Below are 16,839 nucleotides of genomic sequence, written 5' to 3'. Positions count from 1 at the left end.
CCTCCCAGGGGAATTAACCCCCCTTATATAGAGACAGTGTGCTATGATATGGCGTTTATGTCAGGAACTGCGTCATTGTGATGGATCTGTGTTGACTGAGCGTCTCGCATTGAACATCAGTGCTCAGTCCGTGAATCTTGGTGCCAAGGAACCCACTCAGTTCAACAATAGGGGAGATAGAGAGGCTTTTAGTCTAGCTTTGCAGGCATGGTTTCCTTTGTAATCTGTGGTAGAGGGTCCGGCGAGCCCTATGGCATAATGAAGTATAGGTGCAAAATGCTAGTAGAGTTAATTCTAGAAGCGCAAAGCGATTGGATGGCCGGAAAATTATTTCTCCGTTGTAGACTAATCCCCAACACCATTTTCCCAAAACTGGGCGCGCTCTTAGAATCAGCTTAGGTTCGCCAAGAGTGCTGAGGTTAGCTACACCGCTTGGCAGAATTTGTTCCCAAGACATTCATCGACTGCGCGCATCAACGGCGACAAAGTTAAGGAGGCCAGACGACATTCGATCGCCAATCCAGCTCCCTTACCACTCGTCTCTGTCATTTTACCATACAAAGCCCCCAAGATGTCCATGTTTAGGGCAAAGAAGTTTGATCTCGGCTGCTTCACTAACATCAAGGTCATCCGCGACCACTCGAAGCGCAAGGCCTTTGCCGCCGCCGAGCCCGAGAGGTGCTGACAATATCTCGTCTTCGGGTTCTTCGCTGGGATTCACTGGACTGATATGTTCATGACAGACAAGCCCTCCGCTATATCATCCGCAACACAACCCTCCCCGCCCGGACACGCGCCATCGCCCAGTTGCAGCTGACCCAGATGCACTGCTACACACGCCCGACCCAGATCCGGAACCGGTGTATTCTCGGCGGGAAGGGGAGGGGTATTCTTAGCGATTTCAAAATGTCACGGGTACGGCATAGCGCCCTGTTGGCGGGAAGTCCGGATGCGCTGACATTTGACAGTACAACTTTCGGTTACAGGCACTTGCGGGCAACTTGCCGGGCGTGAAGAAGGCCAGCTGGTAAAGGCCGCAGCACAGCTTTGGGATGGTCGGGTTGCTGTGGTGAAACGACCACGGGTTCACTTGGGGGCAATTGAGAATCTAGTGGTAGCGGCCTCGATGGCGGCCGTGTTCTCCCTCAACGGACGTAGATGCTGAGTGGACGGGATATCATCTACGGAGTAGGTAGATCCTCAGGTATGACCGTGTACAATATTTGTTACAATGTGAAAGTATATGATAAGGTACCCTTCTCTAAACGCCGAGAACATGCGATCCTAACCCTTCCGTATAATTTTGATGGTGTGCGAAACGCCATCCCAGGATGTTGAAGTCGTTCTCAGCAAATTTACTACAGAGACTTGCCACTGCTCTCCTCGGCTGCAACGGCCTGACTTAGGCTCTCTGCCGCCATGGCCCTCTCTCCAGCCCGCTTCCGCAGCACATTCTCAATGAACGCCTCGCCGGCCTTGTACGAAGATCGGACTAGAGGACCACTGGCACAGTAGAGGAAGCCCATGTCGAGGGCACGTTGCCTCCAGAGCTCGAACTCGTCAGGCGCGACGTACCGCTCGACCTTGAGATGCCGCTTGGTAGGACGCATGTACTGGCCGAACGTGACGACGTCGACATCGATCTTTCTCAATTCTACCGACAGGTCAGTGACGGCATTCAGAGTTAACCAAAATCACTAGACAACTCACCCCTCAGTGTGTCCCAGATTTCCTCCTCCGTCTCCCCCAGGCCCAGCATAATACTCGTCTTGGTAATGATTCCCTCCTTCCCCCTCACCTCCTTCACATGCCCCAGCACCTTCAGGCTCTGCCTAAACGTCGCCCTTCGATCGCGCACATACGGCGTCAAACCCTCGACAGTCTCCACATTATGCGCGTACACATCTAGCCCGCTCTCAGCAACAATCCTAACCATTTCCAAATCACCTCCAAAATCGCCCGTCAACGCCTCCACCAGCATCGTGGGCTTCTTGGACTTGATCCGGCGAATTGTCTCTGCAAAGTGCCGCGCGCCACCATCGGCCAAATCATCCCGGTCGACGCTCGTCAAGACGACATATCCCAGCCCCCACCTCGCCAGCGCCTCGGCCGTGTTCTCGGGCTCGTGCGGATCAAGCGGCGGCGGCCGCCTGCTCGTCTTGACACTGCAGAATCGGCACCCGCGCGTGCACGTGTCTCCCATGAGCATGATGGTGGCGGTGGCGGCCGCCTTGTTGCTGCCGCCCCAGCACTCGCCAATGTTGGGGCACCTCGCCTCCTCGCACACCGTGTGCAGACCAAGGCCGCGGAGGTCGGCTTTGATCTTGGCAAAGTTGGGGTTCGAGCCGGCTGATGGGATGGGTGTCTTTAGCCAGTCTGGGAGACGCGTGACGGTGCGCTTGCGGCCCTCGGGGCCGACGGTGGCGGTGCGCGGGGCGTAGGCTTCGCTTGGCGGGAGAGGCCCGGCAGAAGGAAGGAAGTCCGAGAACGCGCCGACGGTGGTGTCTTTGAAGTAGGTCGGGCGCGGTTTGGTGGTGCCGCCGCTCGGGGTTGGATTTGAACTTGCTGATTCCTGGATCTGCGGAGGGTCGGAAGGGGAGGGAATAGTGGCATAGGGCCGCGACGAGTGAACTGCAGCGCGAGCAAGCGAGCGCCGAAACGGCGCCTGAATCCTTTGGAGTGGCATGGTGGACGCCATTGTGTTGTCGGGTGCTGTACGCTCGGGAATCACGGCCAGCGAGCAGAGCTCGACGAGTCCGAGTCGGCTACAGCCGGCGATGGCGAAAAAAAAGGGCCTGGTCAGTCATGCATTCGGCGTCATGGAGCCAAGACAGGTGTTATAGGGTTAGGGTTGATTCAACCGACCTGAGTTGAACCTGCAGAGCAGACTTGGACTACAATGGACAGGGAATACTCAACCAACTTACCTACCTGTGGCTATCTACAATACGATATACCTTGAATCAGGTAAGCTCAAGAAATGCCAGCTTCAGACCTTGTGGAGGAGCAGCCCGGGAAGTGTCAGAGTGCGGGTACAGAGTGTGGGTACAGAGTGTGCACAGCTTGCAATCATAGGAACGGGATGTATTGGACGGCATGAAACGGAGCTGTGACAGACCTGCATGCTTCAGATTCCACGGATTTCGGAATTGCGGAGGACCTTTGTGCGACATCCTTCTGGTTGGTTTCGCATTGCAGGCCATTCAGCCATTGTGGCTGGTGTTTGGAATGCTGATGAGTCAGTGTTCCCATGGACTGGTGTTCTGGTAGCAGCTGTCTACGGAGGTGCCCTGAGGTGCTAGCTTCCTCCAAGACAAGCACCAGCGGAGTGAGTATGACAGGAAATAGTCACACATACTTTAGAATAAAAGTAAGTCTACACATACACTGGGCTGCAGGTTCAAACATAAAAGACGACCGTCTTGATAGGTACGTCTGGTAGCTTCGATTTGGACCAAGCACATGCAGGATTGCTGAGACATGTTCGCCTTACTAAATCTGGCATCTTGGCAAAGTGGGCTACCTCCGCTGCAGGTGGAGCTGACGGCTCTCGGGTACTCTGGACTGCTGTACTAACAAAACAAGTCTCAAGAATTGAAAAGTTACGTTAGAGGAATAACAGCAGCAGCTCTTCAGCCAGCTCTTGCCACCTGACACAGCCGCGTTTCCTGATCATTCCCCAGCCAGCCCGGCTGGCGTCGTCGCCTGCTGTGCAAAACAGGCTCAACTTCCCGCCAACGTCTTTCACCTCGCTCAATCCACCATCTCTCGACGTACCACCTCCGACACTATATCGCCATCACTCCACAACAGCGCGGTCGATATTAGCGAAACCACCGACTGCGACAACAAACCCTTCACTTGCCATCAAGATCGCTTGCCGCCGACCGCCAAAATGTCTTCGGAACCTTACGACCCGTACATTCCCAGCGGACAAGGGTCGCAGGGGAGCTCACGGGATCCCAGGACGGCCGCAATTCAAAATGTGGGTTGATTTTGTTTTGCGCCCGGCATCCTTTGAGTCAATGAATGGGTTCGATCGAATATGGCACAGCTCCCCTTCCCGCGAGACGCTACCATGCTCGCTTTCCATCACTGCGCGGCGCTTCGACTGTATCCAACATCGACCGAGCCTACCGCGATAACCATTACACAGCAGCTCAGCGCCCTGCCTTCAGAAACACTACGTCGTAGTGGATACTGGACCAAATCTTGCCAAGTGTCCGCCGAGTAGAACGGGAGTGGGAGCAGGCGTAACGTTATGATCGAAAGCCAATATTCCACTTACGTTTCGGCTTCTCTGAGACTCTTTGCGACACTGATGATGGCGGAGCCCTGGCTAACTTGCTTCAACAGGACATCGATAAGACAGTCGACAAAATGCGCGAAAACATTGACAACCTCGCGAAGCGCGAACACAACCTAAACCAGCTACAACAGAAGACGGGAGATCTGGCAGACACAGCTGGCAACTTCCGGCGCTCTGCCAACAAGGTTCGGAAAAAGATGTGGTGGAATGTGAGCATATCGACGATTCCCATTTGCAGGACTGTGTCTTACTGTGTCTCAGGAGATGAAGATGCGCATCTGGCTCGCCATCGGCATCGTCGTCCTTCTCGCCATCATTATCATCCCAGCGGGTTTGCGGTCCCTCCCTCGTGCGTAGAATCAAGTAACAGCATCTGACAAGCTTTCCAGTTGTTACCACGAGGAAATGAATCAACGACTTCCATGACGACCAAAAAGCGGTTGCGGAACAGACAGCATTGGGCTTGCAACTAACTCCACCGTACGAGATGGAATTTGGCTCATGCTCGTTTTGGAATTTGCTTTCTTGGGGTTTGTTTTTATGAATTCGCGGATTGCTGGCTGAGCTATGCAACTTCGCAGCAGTCCGCTTTGGCGTTTTTGGAATCTTGAGCGGCAACCTTTCCCGACTGTACCTGTACCTATGACGGGATTAGAGGGAACCGGTTTCCTAATGCGGTTACTTGAATGGCAGTCATGATCTTGATATCAATGTTTAACATGGGCATGGGCATGAGAAAGAGAAGAAACTCGCAGCACGGGTACCAGGAAGACCCAACGGGAGTGATGCAGATGTGTCTCGAATCCTACCTCACCTACCTTCATAGCCCTACGGCTCCAGGTTCAGCTCTAAGCGGCTTGCACAAGCACGTGCGCCGTCTTCCTCATTGAAACAGCCGCGGATTGTCATCGACTGGCCTCGGTTCGAGTCAATCGAAGGGATACTCTTTCTGGTGTAAGACAGCATCCCGCAGTTCTTGTCACTGTATTCCGCAAGGCAGTGGTCCATCTGAGGCGATTTTCCATTGCGATGTTCCGTAGATGACTCGATGTTCAGAACGGATCAGGGCATGCACATGGTTCCGACTTGGCATTGAACCAGAGACCGTCTTCCCAAACTGGTCCGGGTCGCCAAAGTGGAATCAATTTCACTCTTGCATGTGGCAAGCGGCTCGGATATGCACAATTAACCTGATTTGAGCGTAGGTATGACATGTTTCTGGAATCACTGGTGCCATCTGAACCTAGGTTTCATTTTCCTGCCGACGTCGCTCCACAGAAGCTGCAGGCGCTGGACCGGGGTGCTATGCTTCGGCGATCACCCCTCTCGATAGCGGTTTCGGTCTCAATTTTTTTCCTTGGCTGCCCCTCCACCGCCGGTTGACCGACAATTGCCAGGCCCCGACCTTCAAAAAGCACCGACTCCGGCTCTGCTCCCGGCCTCAAGCTCGTGCCATTCACCTTCGGCAGAGTCCTCTCGACCTTTCCTCCTGTTTCTGCTCCTCGCCTTATCTGCCATCAAGGGACAGAAGGTGCTCCTTACACAACTTGGTGGTCTGCTTCCAATTGACTCATTCGGGTCTAATTGCGAAGTCGCACCAAGTTTCTTGTTCGGCTCCTCGAACGCGCAACCCTTCCTCCGAACTGCACCACCGCCCGACGTGCCTCTCCGAGCTCCTGACAAGGCAAAAGTCAGCCTCTCAACATGCTCTCCGCCTGTGCTGTCGCCCTTAGGGCAGGCGCCCGCCGCAGCGTCCGCCGGCTGCCCGCCCGATCCCGCGCCGTTGCCGTCCCCGCCGCCATTCGCCGTGCAAGGCCATTCTCGTCCTCTGCAGCCCGGACCACCGACCTCAGCACCCGGGGTATGATCGTGCAGACTCTCTCGTCTGTAGGATCCAAGCGCGAGGTCCAGCAGTACCTCTCCCTGTTCACATCCGTCTCGTCTCAGCGCTTCGCCGTCATCAAGGTCGGGGGGGCCATCTTGACCGACTACGTCGACGAGTTATGCTCCAGTTTAGCCTTCCTGTATACCGTCGGCCTCTACCCCGTCATTGTCCATGGCGCGGGACCGCAGCTCAACACTCTGCTGGAGAAGGCCGGGATCGAGCCGCAGTTCGAAGAGGGTATCCGGGTGACGGACGCAAAGACGCTGCGCGTGGCCCGCGATTTGTTCTTGCAGGAGAATCTGAACTTGGTCAACAAGCTGGAAGAGAAGGGCGTGCATGCTCAGCCCCTGACTACCGGCATGTTCAGGGCAGAGTACTTGAACAAGGAGAAGTGGGGCTTGGTCGGAAAGATCACCGGCGTTAATAAGCAGCCGATCGAGACGGCCATCAACAATGGCTACCTTCCCATCCTCACCTCCATGGCCGAGACCGACGATGGCCAAATTCTCAATGTCAACGCCGACGTCGCTGCCGCCGAATTGGCTCGTGCACTCGAGCCGCTGAAGGTTGTGTACTTGTCGGAGAAGGGTGGTCTGTTCGATGCTGCGGGCCAGAAAATTTCGGCTATCAACCTGGACGAGGAGTACGAGCACCTTATGTCGCAATCGTGGGTCAAGTACGGCACCAGGTTAAAGATCAAGGAGATCAAGGAGCTGCTGGATACCCTGCCGCGGGCAACTAGCGTCGCCATCATCCACCCCGGGGAGCTCCAGAAGGAGTTGTTTACCGACTCTGGTGCCGGAACTCTCATTCGCCGTGGCAACAAACTGCTCTCGGCAACCAGTCTGTCTCAGTTCAAAGACATTGACGCGTTGAAGACTGTGCTGATCCGCGACCGGGAGGGCCCTGATGCCATGGCCACTGTTGACAAGTACCTCGAGTTCCTCAGTGAAAACAACTTCAAGGCATACTATGACGGGCCCATGAACGCTCTCGCCATTGTTTTGCCCGCCAGCAACGGGCGACAAGCCACTCTTGCTACCCTAACCATCACCAAGAGTGGGTGGCTGACCAATGTGGCCGACAACATCTTCACGGCGCTCCGCAAGGAACATCCCCAGCTTGTCTGGACCGTGAGGGAGGATGACGAGAACCTTGGCTGGTTCTTCGACAAAGCTGACGGCAGCGTCACCCGTAACGGCAGTGTGATGTTCTGGTACGGCATCGAGAACGGTGATGAGATCGTGCAATTGATGAAGGACTTCACTCAGAACGGCAGAGCCATGCTTGGGGATTCGAATCTAGAGTCACGCCTGTACCGTGCCGCGACCAACGGCGGTAAGCCTGTCGCTTACCAGGTGCGTGGCTACTCGACGCTCGCCCGCCGCCCTGTCCTCTCAGCACCAGTCTTTGGCCAGACGAACGGGAGGACTTACGTCACTCAAACCAACCCCAATCCACCGTACGGCAAGAAGAATGCTTTCAAGTCTAAGCCTGCTAGGGTAGCCCTCATTGGCGCCCGTGGCTACACCGGGCAGGAGCTGATTCGTCTCCTTGACTCCCACCCCAACATGGACCTTTGTCACGTTTCGTCCCGCGAGCTCGCGGGCACAAAGCTGCAAGGGTACAACAAGCGGGATGTCATCTATGAGAACCTCAGCCCGGAAGATGTTCGCGACATGGAGAGGCGAGGCGATATTGACTGCTGGGTTATGGCGCTGCCCAATGGCGTGTGCAAGCCTTTCGTCGAAGCTGTCTATGAGGGCCGCAAGGACTCAAACCACAAGAGTGTCATTGTTGACCTCTCGGCCGACTACCGTTTCGACAACACTTGGACTTACGGGCTTCCCGAGCTCGTGACCAGGGCCAACATCGCGCAAGCCACGCAGATCGCCAACCCGGGCTGCTATGCTACTGCCGCGCAGCTCGGCATTGCTCCCCTTGTCCCCCACCTTGGCGGCATGCCCCACGTCTTTGGTGTCTCCGGCTACTCTGGTGCTGGCACCAAACCCTCTCCCAAGAACGATGTCGGCCTGCTTACCGACAACATAATCCCGTACAGTTTGACGGGCCACATCCATGAGCGCGAGGTCAGCACTCAGCTCGGCGCCGAAATCGCCTTTGTCCCGCACGTCGCCGTCTGGTTTCGTGGCATCCACCACACCATTTCGATCCCGCTCAACAAGACCATGACGTCGCGGGATGTTCGCCAGATCTACCAGGACCGGTACGCCGGCGAGAAGCTGGTCAAGGTCGTCGGTGAGGCGCCGCTGGTGAAGAACATCAGCGGCAAGCATGGTGTTGAGATTGGTGGGTTCGAGGTTGACAAGAGCGGGAAGCGCGTCGTGGTGTGCGCTACTATTGATAACCTGCTCAAGGGTGCCGCTACCCAATGCCTGCGTAAGTTTGCTTCTCTACAGAATAGAGAAACTTATGTTGCTTGGTTTGCTAATGTTAACCGCAGAGAACATGAACCTCGCCCTTGGCTATGCGGAGTATGAGGGCATCCCTGTTATGTAAAACGGACCTAACATCGCCGTGTTTCGACCGTACATATTCCTTCTCTTGAGGGGTCTGCTTTAAAAAGCCGTATGGGGTTGGGGTTCTCGTTTACCATTTCGGATGTCATCAACAACTCGTTAGCGGACTCTATTTTCTGTCCATATGGTTGTGGCTGTTTTTGATCTCGGAGGTGTTTGGGGGCACTTCGTTTCTACAATGGGTTTCCGGCCATGGTGGCGATGATCGGTTGTTCCGTCGTCGACTTGGTGCCATGTGTTTCTTGTATATAGCTGTGCGGGAGAGGAATATCCAGATCAGACATGATAGATTACTTTGTTGCTTGTGTGGTCGTCACTGACGCGTGATATTTGGTGTCCAGGTCGGAGACCTGAGAGCGAGGATTGGCGTTTCACGGGCATTTCTCCGCGTTGTATCAACTGGTAATCTCAGTGGGCGGCGAAGCAAGAAGGAGTCCATGCATTGTGGACCTTGTTTTGCTTTGGTTTGTCTACCTGATGGTCAAAAAGACGCAGGCGTCACAGTAGTAGATGGTTATTCACGCTCTAAGGAAGACTCCCTGGTAAGATATATCTGAACTGAGACTCGCGGATGAGAAGTCCTCTGCAGCGTGGCCCCCTGAAGAGAGGGGTCACAATTCTGGGATGGATACATATTCGATCACGCAAGACGCCGGGATATTTGGGCAACACTCGTCCCTGTCCATCTCGTCAGTACCAAATTTGTCTTACCGGCCGTATTGAGGATGTGAATTTCACGATCCAGGGTTGATCGACGGGAAGACGAGGTGTGCCATCCAAAGGGCAGGAAACATGAGGCTTGTCTCCCCCCTAATACCAGTCAGCCCTGAGTCAGTGAAGCGGTTCATGGACATTTTAGGGAGGCTTAGCTCGAGGTGCCTTCAATTCCTCTCTCTTTGATTCCCTCGCCAGCCCAGCTGGTTATTCGCCGATTTCCTTGTTCATCTTGTCCTTCCAAAGCAACTGTTCCCAATTTCTCTCTTTTTCCTCTTTTCATCACTCTTGATTATCTTCCCTTTGGCATAATCCAACACTCCTCAACACCCGTGCACCGCTTCCATTGTACTGTATACCAATCTTACCTTCTTCTTTCTATTGCATCGCGCCCATCGCTTGATATCCCCGCTCATTCCTTTCAATTCAATTCGGAGCCGGCCAGCTCTCCGAGCATGCTGTACTGAGCACCTGCGCCAACCCAGAGAATCCTTTTGCCTGCAATGGAAGGATGGGCAAGCAGAGTTGGGACCTCGACTTCTTCCTCCTTGTGGCCGATCTGCTTGGTCAGGTTGAGACCCCAGGTGTATACTTTTTCATCTATGGTGACTGCGAGGCTGTGTTCGCTCGCGGCTGCCACGCAAGCGGGTGAGAGTCCTTCGACCGTTGTCGCAACCCTCAGAAAGCTCGGTTTGCCTCGCGAGTCGAGGACAACGAGCTGAGGAGGCAGAGTATCGATCTTGAGCCCCGTGGCAAATGAATAGAGACGGCCCCAAGTGAGACACCTTCCGTCCTCGGTAACACCAATGCTGTCTATCCAATACTGTTAGCTGAGCGGTTTCTATTATAATGTTGGAAGCGAATCTGCGCCCGAGACGGTTGTAAAAGCCACGGAGCGCGGATTTGGACGTACGAAAGTTGCCTCCTGTAATCTGCTTGATGGGCGGCAGGCCCACCAAACTCCTGACGAGACTCGGAACAGCAACGGTAAGGGCGAAACCGTACGCCGACTCATACTCGCCCGCATTGTCGGCGACGCCGATTTGGCCGGCGTTGTTGAAGCCCCAGCCGTACACTAGGCCGGTGCGCTCGACGGCGAAGGAATGGTTGGAGCCACTCCCGATATCAATCACGTTCTTCAAGCCAGCGACCTTGCGAGGAAGAAGTCCTTCCTTCGCCCAATCAACGATCCTCGGGGAAAAGCGGCGGCCCAGCTGGCCGTCGGTTCCTTTCCCCCAGGTGTACACGAAGCCATCGGCAGTAAGAGTCATGACGTGGTTGCTCCCGCAGCAGATCTTGACAACGTTCTTGACGAGGAGGATGAGAGCTGGCCGGGATTGCACTTGGACGGTTGGTGAGAAGGATAGTTTGCCGTCCTCTGACTGCGAGTATGTTAGAGCACTGTACTCGGCTTGTCAAGAATAGGTGGCTTACTCGGAAAGTGCCCCATCCGTACACGCGGCCAGTGCTGGTCAACGCAAACGTGGCATTGTCGGTGGCTGCCACCTGTGTGAAGATGGTGCCCGGAGGGACAGCACTCATGTCGACCGGTGTTGGGGTGGATTCTCTGGGATTGAGCTCTCCCTCGTCATCACTATCGCTGTCGCCGGTATCTGCGTCCACAAGATTGCTCTCCCAGGACGTGTCACGTCCGAGTGCGCCGTGGTCATTGACGCCCCAGGTCAGGATCTGGTTATCGTATGTAAGAGCGACGCCATGCATGGCACCGAGAGAGACCTGCACAACCCCAACAGAGCCAGAGAGATACGGGTTGAGACGGGGTTTAGCGACGTTCCCAGACTTGACAGATGGCCCCAGCCCAAGCTCGCCGCCACTGTTCGCGCCGAGCACATAGATGTTCAAGCATCGGGTGGGTCTCTGGTTGAGAGCGGGGAGTGCGGTGCTGGGCTGTCTTGCGGATGGCGGCGCAGGCCCGGAAGCTTGAAAATGAATGAGAGGATGGGTGCTCACCAGTGTCCTCTGTCGTTTCGCACGAGCTCCTGAGACAAGGCCGTCATCCTCAAGTCTTCTCTTGCCAGCGGCACCTATTCGGTTCCTTGCACTGGCCGTTGGCTTCCTTGGCGCCATGTCGTCCACAACAGCCTCCAACAGCGCGAGCACCCGGTTGATGGGAAGTTTGAATCAACAGTCTGCCGAAGAAGGACTAGAGAGCATCCAATTTGGTGAGCATGGACAAAGAAGCGCCGCCTTAGTCATCCTTGCAATGCTGCCTGTCGTGCCACCAATCGAATCGGCAACTCGGTTTCATTTGCTCCTGTCGATGTACATCGACTGATGAATCCGTTAAGAGTGGTAGTCGAGAGGATGACTTTTACATACATTTTTTGGGCTGCACTAACATCATGGGAGGAACGGTACTTCTGAACATTCGAACATTCTGCGCCAGTAAGGGTGCGTTGCCTGGGGCCTGGCTGCGCCTTCCTGGGCCTAAGATTATGCCACAATCATCTTTGAGCCATTGGTGCAGTGCCAACAACTCATTCACGGGCAGCGGGTTGCAAGAGAGTGCATAAGTTAAATTGAGAACCTCCATGATGTAAGGTTTGGTGTGCAGGGGCGGAGGCCAGAGTAAGAGCACCCCGAAGCGCATTACAGTAAGCACGCGTAAGATACTAGGCAAGGTACGTACCCTGAGTACTATTTGTACCGTACAATAATTGCGTGGGTTCTCCCGCAGAAAACCCACCTCCCTTCCCGCCTCCTCCCGCCCGCAGCTCCACACAAGAGGATAACAACGTCTGGTCAGCAGCAACTTCAAACCGCTCTAACTTAACCGCGGTATATCAACAGACGTCCAAGCTTGGTTCAGTCATCTGACTCAACAATCTGGGTCGGTATTCCCGGCGATTTTGGCCTCGGGAGCAAGAGCTCGACCTTCCCAAACCATCATTCCCATTACACACCACCTTCAGCGAGTGCCAGTCGAAAGCTTTCCGCCATGATTGACCTTCCCCTGGACCACGGCTCCCTGGAAGACCTCCTCCCCGTCTCTTGGAAATCGCAAATTACCGCCTGGCTCGCCGAAGATACCCCCTCCTTCGACGTGGGTGGCTTTGTCGTAGGCAACCACCCACGCACTGCAACTCTATGGGGCAAATCATCCGGCATTCTCGCCGGCATCCCCTTCTTCAACGAAGTCTTCACGCAGTGCGGCTGCACGGTCGAATGGCACGCGCGCGAGGGCTCCCACATCGAGACGCACGGCGGCAAGACGGCCCTGGCCACCGTGAAAGGTCCCGCCCGGGGTCTGCTCGAGGGCGAGCGCGTGGCTCTCAACATCCTGGCGCGCTGCTCAGGCATTGCGAGCATGACGCGCAGGCTGCTGGTTAATTTGCGCAGCGCCGGCTACAAGGGTACCCTGGCCGGCACCCGCAAGACGACCCCCGGATTCCGCCTGGTGGAGAAGTACGGCATGCTGGTCGGTGGTGCCGACACGCATCGCATGGACCTGAGCACCATGACCATGTTGAAGGACAACCATGTATGGAGCCGCGGGAGCATCACCCAGGCCGTCAAGGCCGCGAAGGCTGCCGGCGGCTTCAGCCTGAAGGTCGAGGTCGAGGTGCAGAGTGAGGAGCAGGCCGACGAGGCCATTGCTGCGGGCGCCGATGTTGTCATGCTCGACAACTTTAGTGGGGGGGGCGTCAAGACTACCTCGCGCAGCCTCAAGGAAAAGTGGAAAGGCAAGCGGGAGTTTTTGCTCGAGGTCTCGGGGGGGCTGACAGAGGACAATGCGGAGCTGTACATCTGTAACGGTATGCTCCAACTTTGGGCGTTATTCTGGATAGCAGGCGTACTGACCAGGCCCGCAGATGTCGACATCCTTTCAACAAGCGCTATCCACCAGGGTGTGCGCCACATTGACTTCTCGCTTAAGATCAATGTCGACAAGGGAGGCAACGGTCCAGAAGTGTCCAGCTAAACATATCTCTCACACAAAAAGGAGCACTAACGTGCGTCAGTGTGATGAACGGCGGCGAATTGGAAGCAAAATTTGCAGAGTCACGGGTTCCTTGCAACACGAGCAACAGGTCTACCACTTGGCTGGCCGAGGTGGGAGCCTTCCTGTCAACCAGGTCTTGGTGACGTGCGACTGCAATCTTACACGTCGCCACTTCACCGCCTTTTACTGCATATCAGCTGCATCTCTGATCGTCAACGCAATCAGACCGGTGAGATATCAGTGGAGGGCGAAGCAAGACGAGGACAGGGTTGCTGTATATAAGTTGGCGGCTAATGCGGGCAGTCTTGACATACATGCCCATGTGGTATCCCAGGCGTGATGATGCTGCTGGCCAACGATCTCATGCCGGCCGTCCCCGAGGTAGTCGGGGTCCGTTTGTTGGTGGCGCAAGTCCAAATTCGGTGAGCACATGCAGGCAATGAATGGCGTTCTCCAGTCTCGGTCGGCCATTCTTTGCCCCGGCCTCTGAGTCAACTCGGTGCTTCTTGATAGGTGCCTTTTAGAAATGCTGGCCAGCTCTCGATATCTTCCACAGTCCCCACTGTATCTCTGCGGCACAGGGCTTTGCCAAGCAGTCAATTCAATCCCAAGGTGCATTCGACCCCGGCAACCATCCTGGTTACGACCCCTGCTTGATCTTCGTCTTCCACGTGGCGAAGGCTGAAATCCCGGTCGGTAATGCATGAAACCTGGGGACACCGCTCAGCCCTCTCTGGCTTTGGGATCCGTCATGTCATGCCTCCCTAGCTCCAGCATCCGGCCAAGACAGCATTGCGATTACCCTGTTGGTCGCAATTGATCAACCCACTCAAAGGGCGTTCTCCGGCGTTCTTATTGATCAACTCGGCACAGATCCTTGTAGCCATGTGGTTGACAAGCATGAAGGACAGGACCCCTTTTCCCTATCACTTCCTTGTGGTACATGGAGAAAGCCTTGCCTTGTCATTTCTGGACCCGATGCAATTCCACCATGGTTGTAAGCCATCTGAGCTTGGGACTGCCCGGTCCTCAATGGCTGGAAACTGCCCTCAAATGGTGCTCTTCCCTTTATTAGATAACTAAGCCCTCGCGCAGTCTGTCGCATTAAGAAGTGCAGAGCAGACACACCAGGAGAGCGCCACTACTGCGTCAAACACACTTTGTAAGGGGTTTTCCAAGCGCCAGCGGTTACTTGCTGCTGGTTGTTTACTGAAAACATTTCTCCAGCAACGGATACGCGCTGACCCCTCGGGTTCACAAAGTCCTCGGTACCTGAACTTAGCAGCTTCCACACCCTGACCGGAGGCTATCCATTCACATGGATGAATCACAAGGCTACCAGCTACAGGAGTGGACAATGCTGTTCGTCAACAGTGTCCAAGCGGAAAGACGAAGACGAGAGGAACACACAACGGACACATGGCGTTCCATTCAGGAGTACGCAGCAGCTGCCGATCGTAAGATCAAGGAGGCATTGGGCTCGGAAGGCCCAGCTCTGCGCCCGGTGTCTACGGGGACCACAACAGCAGTAGTAGGAACACCTAGGACGAAGGCAAAATGATGGGATGGGATATGTGAGATGTGGTTCTCCCGAGAAACTGGGATATCTCTGGGGACACGCGGCATGGAACAGGTGTTGCAGCTGCTGTTCTCCAAATACTTGAAGCTCACCGGAATTAGAGTATTCCCCATTCCCGACAGTATAAAACAAGCGAGATTATCAAGTTTAAAGGGGGAGAATGGGGGGGACGCCAAACGTGGTCTCTTCCTACCCTCAAGAGTGATAAGACTCAAAATCCCATCCGCAAAAGGTGACGCCAAGCTACAAGTCTTCTTGGGGCGGGGGAACAGCAGCCACCCGCGTTGGAGCACAGCGGTCGAAGGGCGGTGTGGTTTCCTGCATAAAGCCGAGGACACCCTGTTTAGCTTGCTCCTGCGGCTGCCCCCGGCGTGCCTTCGTTACCGACATAATCTGTCCGCTCTCCGAGATGGGCAAGCAAGCCAATGACGGGCGGTTGGAAGCGAGTGAGCTGAGATGCGTCAGACTGACCGGCTGTACTGTGCCTGGACGGGAGCTCGCAGGAGCCGGTGAGACAGGACACTGCCGTGCTCGAATACTCTCGCAGTTTGATGGTTGTATTTGTACTTTATACGTGCAATACAGTCCTGCCTGTCTTGTGGTTTGTCTTGTGATCGAGTACATGTACATGGGACCTGTCGGTACAAGCGTACTGGCAGCAGTCATGTCCCCTTCGGCCAACCGACAGCCTGACTCGACGGAGACGTGATGGCACACCGGTGTTATCTACAGTATCTCTCAGCGTCTGCGGGCAAGCGTGCCTCGGTCTCGGTGACCCCGGGTTGCGGCATGGAGAGGGGTAGACGACAACAACATGCGGTTGGCACTGCCGAACAACCCACAGCTATTAATCTCAACAGCCCAACTCTGATCAACTGAGTTATTCTGCTCGTTCTGAAGGCGCCAACGCAGCCTATTGATATTCACCTCCAGATAAAAAAGAGGCATACTGTCCACTTTGCACGCACTTCCTCGTCACCGCCATCATGCTCTTCGAAGACGACACCGAGATGGTTATTACCCACCCTACCGAGTTGGCTAGCACTCTTCTCGTTGAGGAGTATCCGTCCGAGGCCGAGGTCAAGACAAGGTCCGATGACAGGCTCCAGCCGCCCAGCAAAACCTCTGCCACTCTCACCCAATCAAGCATCCCCAGCACTGAGGCTCAAGACCGGAGTGCATCCGGTCTGTCTGGTGACGGCTTTGCGCTTGCCTCGTCTGCCGACGACACAGCCGCTGCCGGTACCGGGCTGTTTCCCGGAAACTGGTCGGCCGTCGGATTGGAGGGTACCTATTCATGGGCATCTGGACAGACCGAGGGCAGGACGGACATGTCTTGGTGGTGAGTGTGCCTGCCAGTGTCTTGACTCTGCGGTATTGTGGGCTGTAATACGCACCAAGACTGAACACAAAAGCGGCTACAATAGCAATCCTTTAACCAGCGCAGACTGTCTTGGTTCTGCTCGAACGGGCCGTACATGGGCCATCCCGCGCGGCGGTCGGTGCAAGGGGGAGGGCAAGCCGAAGAAACAGAACAAATCCCGCCGCCAGCTGCTTTGGGGAGATGACGAACCGTATCCGTATCCGCCGAGGAGGAATCGCAGGTTCTCGGGGTCTGGCGATATGGAGGTGTCAGCAATGGTGCCACGAGGAACGGGAGTGTGAGTGGGTGGGTCGACAGAATTGTGGTTGAGTTTGTTTCAGGCATGCTATTGCCCCTTTTTGCTTCCTTGCGAATCTTGGATGAGGTGGAGTTACTTCAGTTAGGTGCTTTTTGTAGAGAGAGCAGTGACCTCTGCTGTTATGAGTTTTCCTGCCCTTGCCTGCTATCTGACGTTAGCTAGTGAC

The 16,839-nt window shown here is 55.2% G+C and overlaps 10 protein-coding genes across 10 annotated transcripts; 7 read left to right on the top strand and 3 right to left on the bottom strand.

Annotated features, from left to right (window-relative positions):
- Positions 1-259, top strand: N657DRAFT_361531 (uncharacterized protein). Its single transcript, XM_062786983.1, has one exon. The coding sequence runs from the start codon at positions 44-46 to the stop codon at positions 221-223; it is 180 nt and encodes a 59-aa protein (XP_062649038.1). The 5' UTR covers positions 1-43; the 3' UTR covers positions 224-259.
- Positions 260-571: 312 nt separating this feature from the next.
- Positions 572-1,031, top strand: N657DRAFT_570490 (glucocorticoid receptor-like (DNA-binding domain); the record flags this gene model as incomplete). The annotated part of the gene is made up of 3 exons (XM_062788739.1): positions 572-678; positions 744-915; positions 969-1,031. The coding sequence occupies 3 exons, from the start codon at positions 572-574 to the stop codon at positions 1,029-1,031; spliced, it is 342 nt and encodes a 113-aa protein (XP_062649037.1).
- Positions 1,032-1,358: 327 nt separating this feature from the next.
- N657DRAFT_569965 (Lipoyl synthase) lies at positions 1,359-2,686 on the bottom strand (the record flags this gene model as incomplete). The annotated part of the gene is made up of 2 exons (XM_062788696.1): positions 1,359-1,654; positions 1,711-2,686. 2 exons carry the CDS (start codon positions 2,684-2,686, stop codon positions 1,359-1,361), a joined length of 1,272 nt encoding a protein of 423 aa, XP_062649036.1.
- A 1,144-nt stretch (positions 2,687-3,830) lies between these two features.
- N657DRAFT_644110 (uncharacterized protein) lies at positions 3,831-4,694 on the top strand. Its single transcript, XM_062792694.1, has 2 exons — positions 3,831-3,985; positions 4,357-4,694. Exons 1-2 carry the CDS (start codon positions 3,896-3,898, stop codon positions 4,684-4,686), a joined length of 420 nt encoding a protein of 139 aa, XP_062649035.1. The 5' UTR covers positions 3,831-3,895; the 3' UTR covers positions 4,687-4,694.
- Positions 4,695-5,853: 1,159 nt separating this feature from the next.
- Positions 5,854-8,862, top strand: N657DRAFT_361361 (bifunctional acetylglutamate kinase/N-acetyl-gamma-glutamyl-phosphate reductase). The gene is made up of 2 exons (XM_062786982.1): positions 5,854-8,594; positions 8,659-8,862. The coding sequence occupies exons 1-2, from the start codon at positions 6,014-6,016 to the stop codon at positions 8,712-8,714; spliced, it is 2,637 nt and encodes an 878-aa protein (XP_062649034.1). The 5' UTR covers positions 5,854-6,013; the 3' UTR covers positions 8,715-8,862.
- A 1,007-nt stretch (positions 8,863-9,869) lies between these two features.
- Positions 9,870-11,536, bottom strand: N657DRAFT_570350 (RCC1/BLIP-II; the record flags this gene model as incomplete). Its single annotated transcript, XM_062788726.1, has 3 exons — positions 9,870-10,261; positions 10,362-10,830; positions 10,883-11,536. The coding sequence occupies 3 exons, from the start codon at positions 11,534-11,536 to the stop codon at positions 9,870-9,872; spliced, it is 1,515 nt and encodes a 504-aa protein (XP_062649033.1).
- Positions 11,537-12,030: 494 nt separating this feature from the next.
- N657DRAFT_361328 (nicotinate-nucleotide diphosphorylase) lies at positions 12,031-13,520 on the top strand. Its single transcript, XM_062786981.1, has 2 exons — positions 12,031-12,090; positions 12,216-13,520. Exon 2 carries the CDS (start codon positions 12,408-12,410, stop codon positions 13,389-13,391), a length of 984 nt encoding a protein of 327 aa, XP_062649032.1. The 5' UTR covers positions 12,031-12,090; positions 12,216-12,407; the 3' UTR covers positions 13,392-13,520.
- N657DRAFT_361274 (uncharacterized protein) lies at positions 13,521-14,207 on the bottom strand. The gene has a single exon (XM_062786980.1). It carries the CDS (start codon positions 14,115-14,117, stop codon positions 13,650-13,652), a length of 468 nt encoding a protein of 155 aa, XP_062649031.1. The 5' UTR covers positions 14,118-14,207; the 3' UTR covers positions 13,521-13,649.
- Positions 14,208-14,730: 523 nt separating this feature from the next.
- N657DRAFT_550492 (uncharacterized protein) lies at positions 14,731-14,919 on the top strand (the record flags this gene model as incomplete). The annotated part of the gene is made up of 1 exon (XM_062787894.1): positions 14,731-14,919. A coding segment is annotated over one exon (189 nt), but the record flags the coding sequence as incomplete, so codon positions are not given.
- A 1,007-nt stretch (positions 14,920-15,926) lies between these two features.
- On the top strand, positions 15,927-16,726 carry N657DRAFT_644103 (uncharacterized protein). Its single transcript, XM_062792693.1, has one exon. It carries the CDS (start codon positions 15,978-15,980, stop codon positions 16,335-16,337), a length of 360 nt encoding a protein of 119 aa, XP_062649029.1. The 5' UTR covers positions 15,927-15,977; the 3' UTR covers positions 16,338-16,726.
- The last annotated feature ends 113 nt before the right edge of the window (positions 16,727-16,839 follow it).

This window comes from Parathielavia appendiculata (genome assembly GCF_033297405.1).
Source record: "Parathielavia appendiculata strain CBS 731.68 unplaced genomic scaffold N657scaffold_4, whole genome shotgun sequence".
In the NCBI taxonomy this organism is placed as follows: domain Eukaryota; kingdom Fungi; phylum Ascomycota; class Sordariomycetes; order Sordariales; family Chaetomiaceae; genus Parathielavia; species Parathielavia appendiculata.
This window is presented reverse-complemented; position numbering and strand designations above follow the sequence as displayed.

What these genes read in the sequence shown, in the direction of transcription:
- N657DRAFT_361531 (XM_062786983.1), top strand. Translation starts at nt 44, where the DNA reads ATGATATGGCGTTTATGTCAGGAACTGCGTCATTGTGATGGATCTGTG.
- N657DRAFT_644110 (XM_062792694.1), top strand. Translation starts at nt 3,896, where the DNA reads ATGTCTTCGGAACCTTACGACCCGTACATTCCCAGCGGACAAGGGTCG. An exon ending in GGACGGCCGCAATTCAAAAT is followed by an intron (nt 3,986 to 4,356) that starts GTGGGTTGATTT and finishes TTGCTTCAACAG; the next exon opens with GACATCGATAAGACAGTCGA.
- N657DRAFT_361361 (XM_062786982.1), top strand. Translation starts at nt 6,014, where the DNA reads ATGCTCTCCGCCTGTGCTGTCGCCCTTAGGGCAGGCGCCCGCCGCAGC. An exon ending in TGCCGCTACCCAATGCCTGC is followed by an intron (nt 8,595 to 8,658) that starts GTAAGTTTGCTT and finishes TGTTAACCGCAG; the next exon opens with AGAACATGAACCTCGCCCTT.
- N657DRAFT_361328 (XM_062786981.1), top strand. Translation starts at nt 12,408, where the DNA reads ATGATTGACCTTCCCCTGGACCACGGCTCCCTGGAAGACCTCCTCCCC.
- N657DRAFT_361274 (XM_062786980.1), bottom strand. Translation starts at nt 14,117, where the DNA reads ATGCATTACCGACCGGGATTTCAGCCTTCGCCACGTGGAAGACGAAGA.
- N657DRAFT_644103 (XM_062792693.1), top strand. Translation starts at nt 15,978, where the DNA reads ATGCTCTTCGAAGACGACACCGAGATGGTTATTACCCACCCTACCGAG.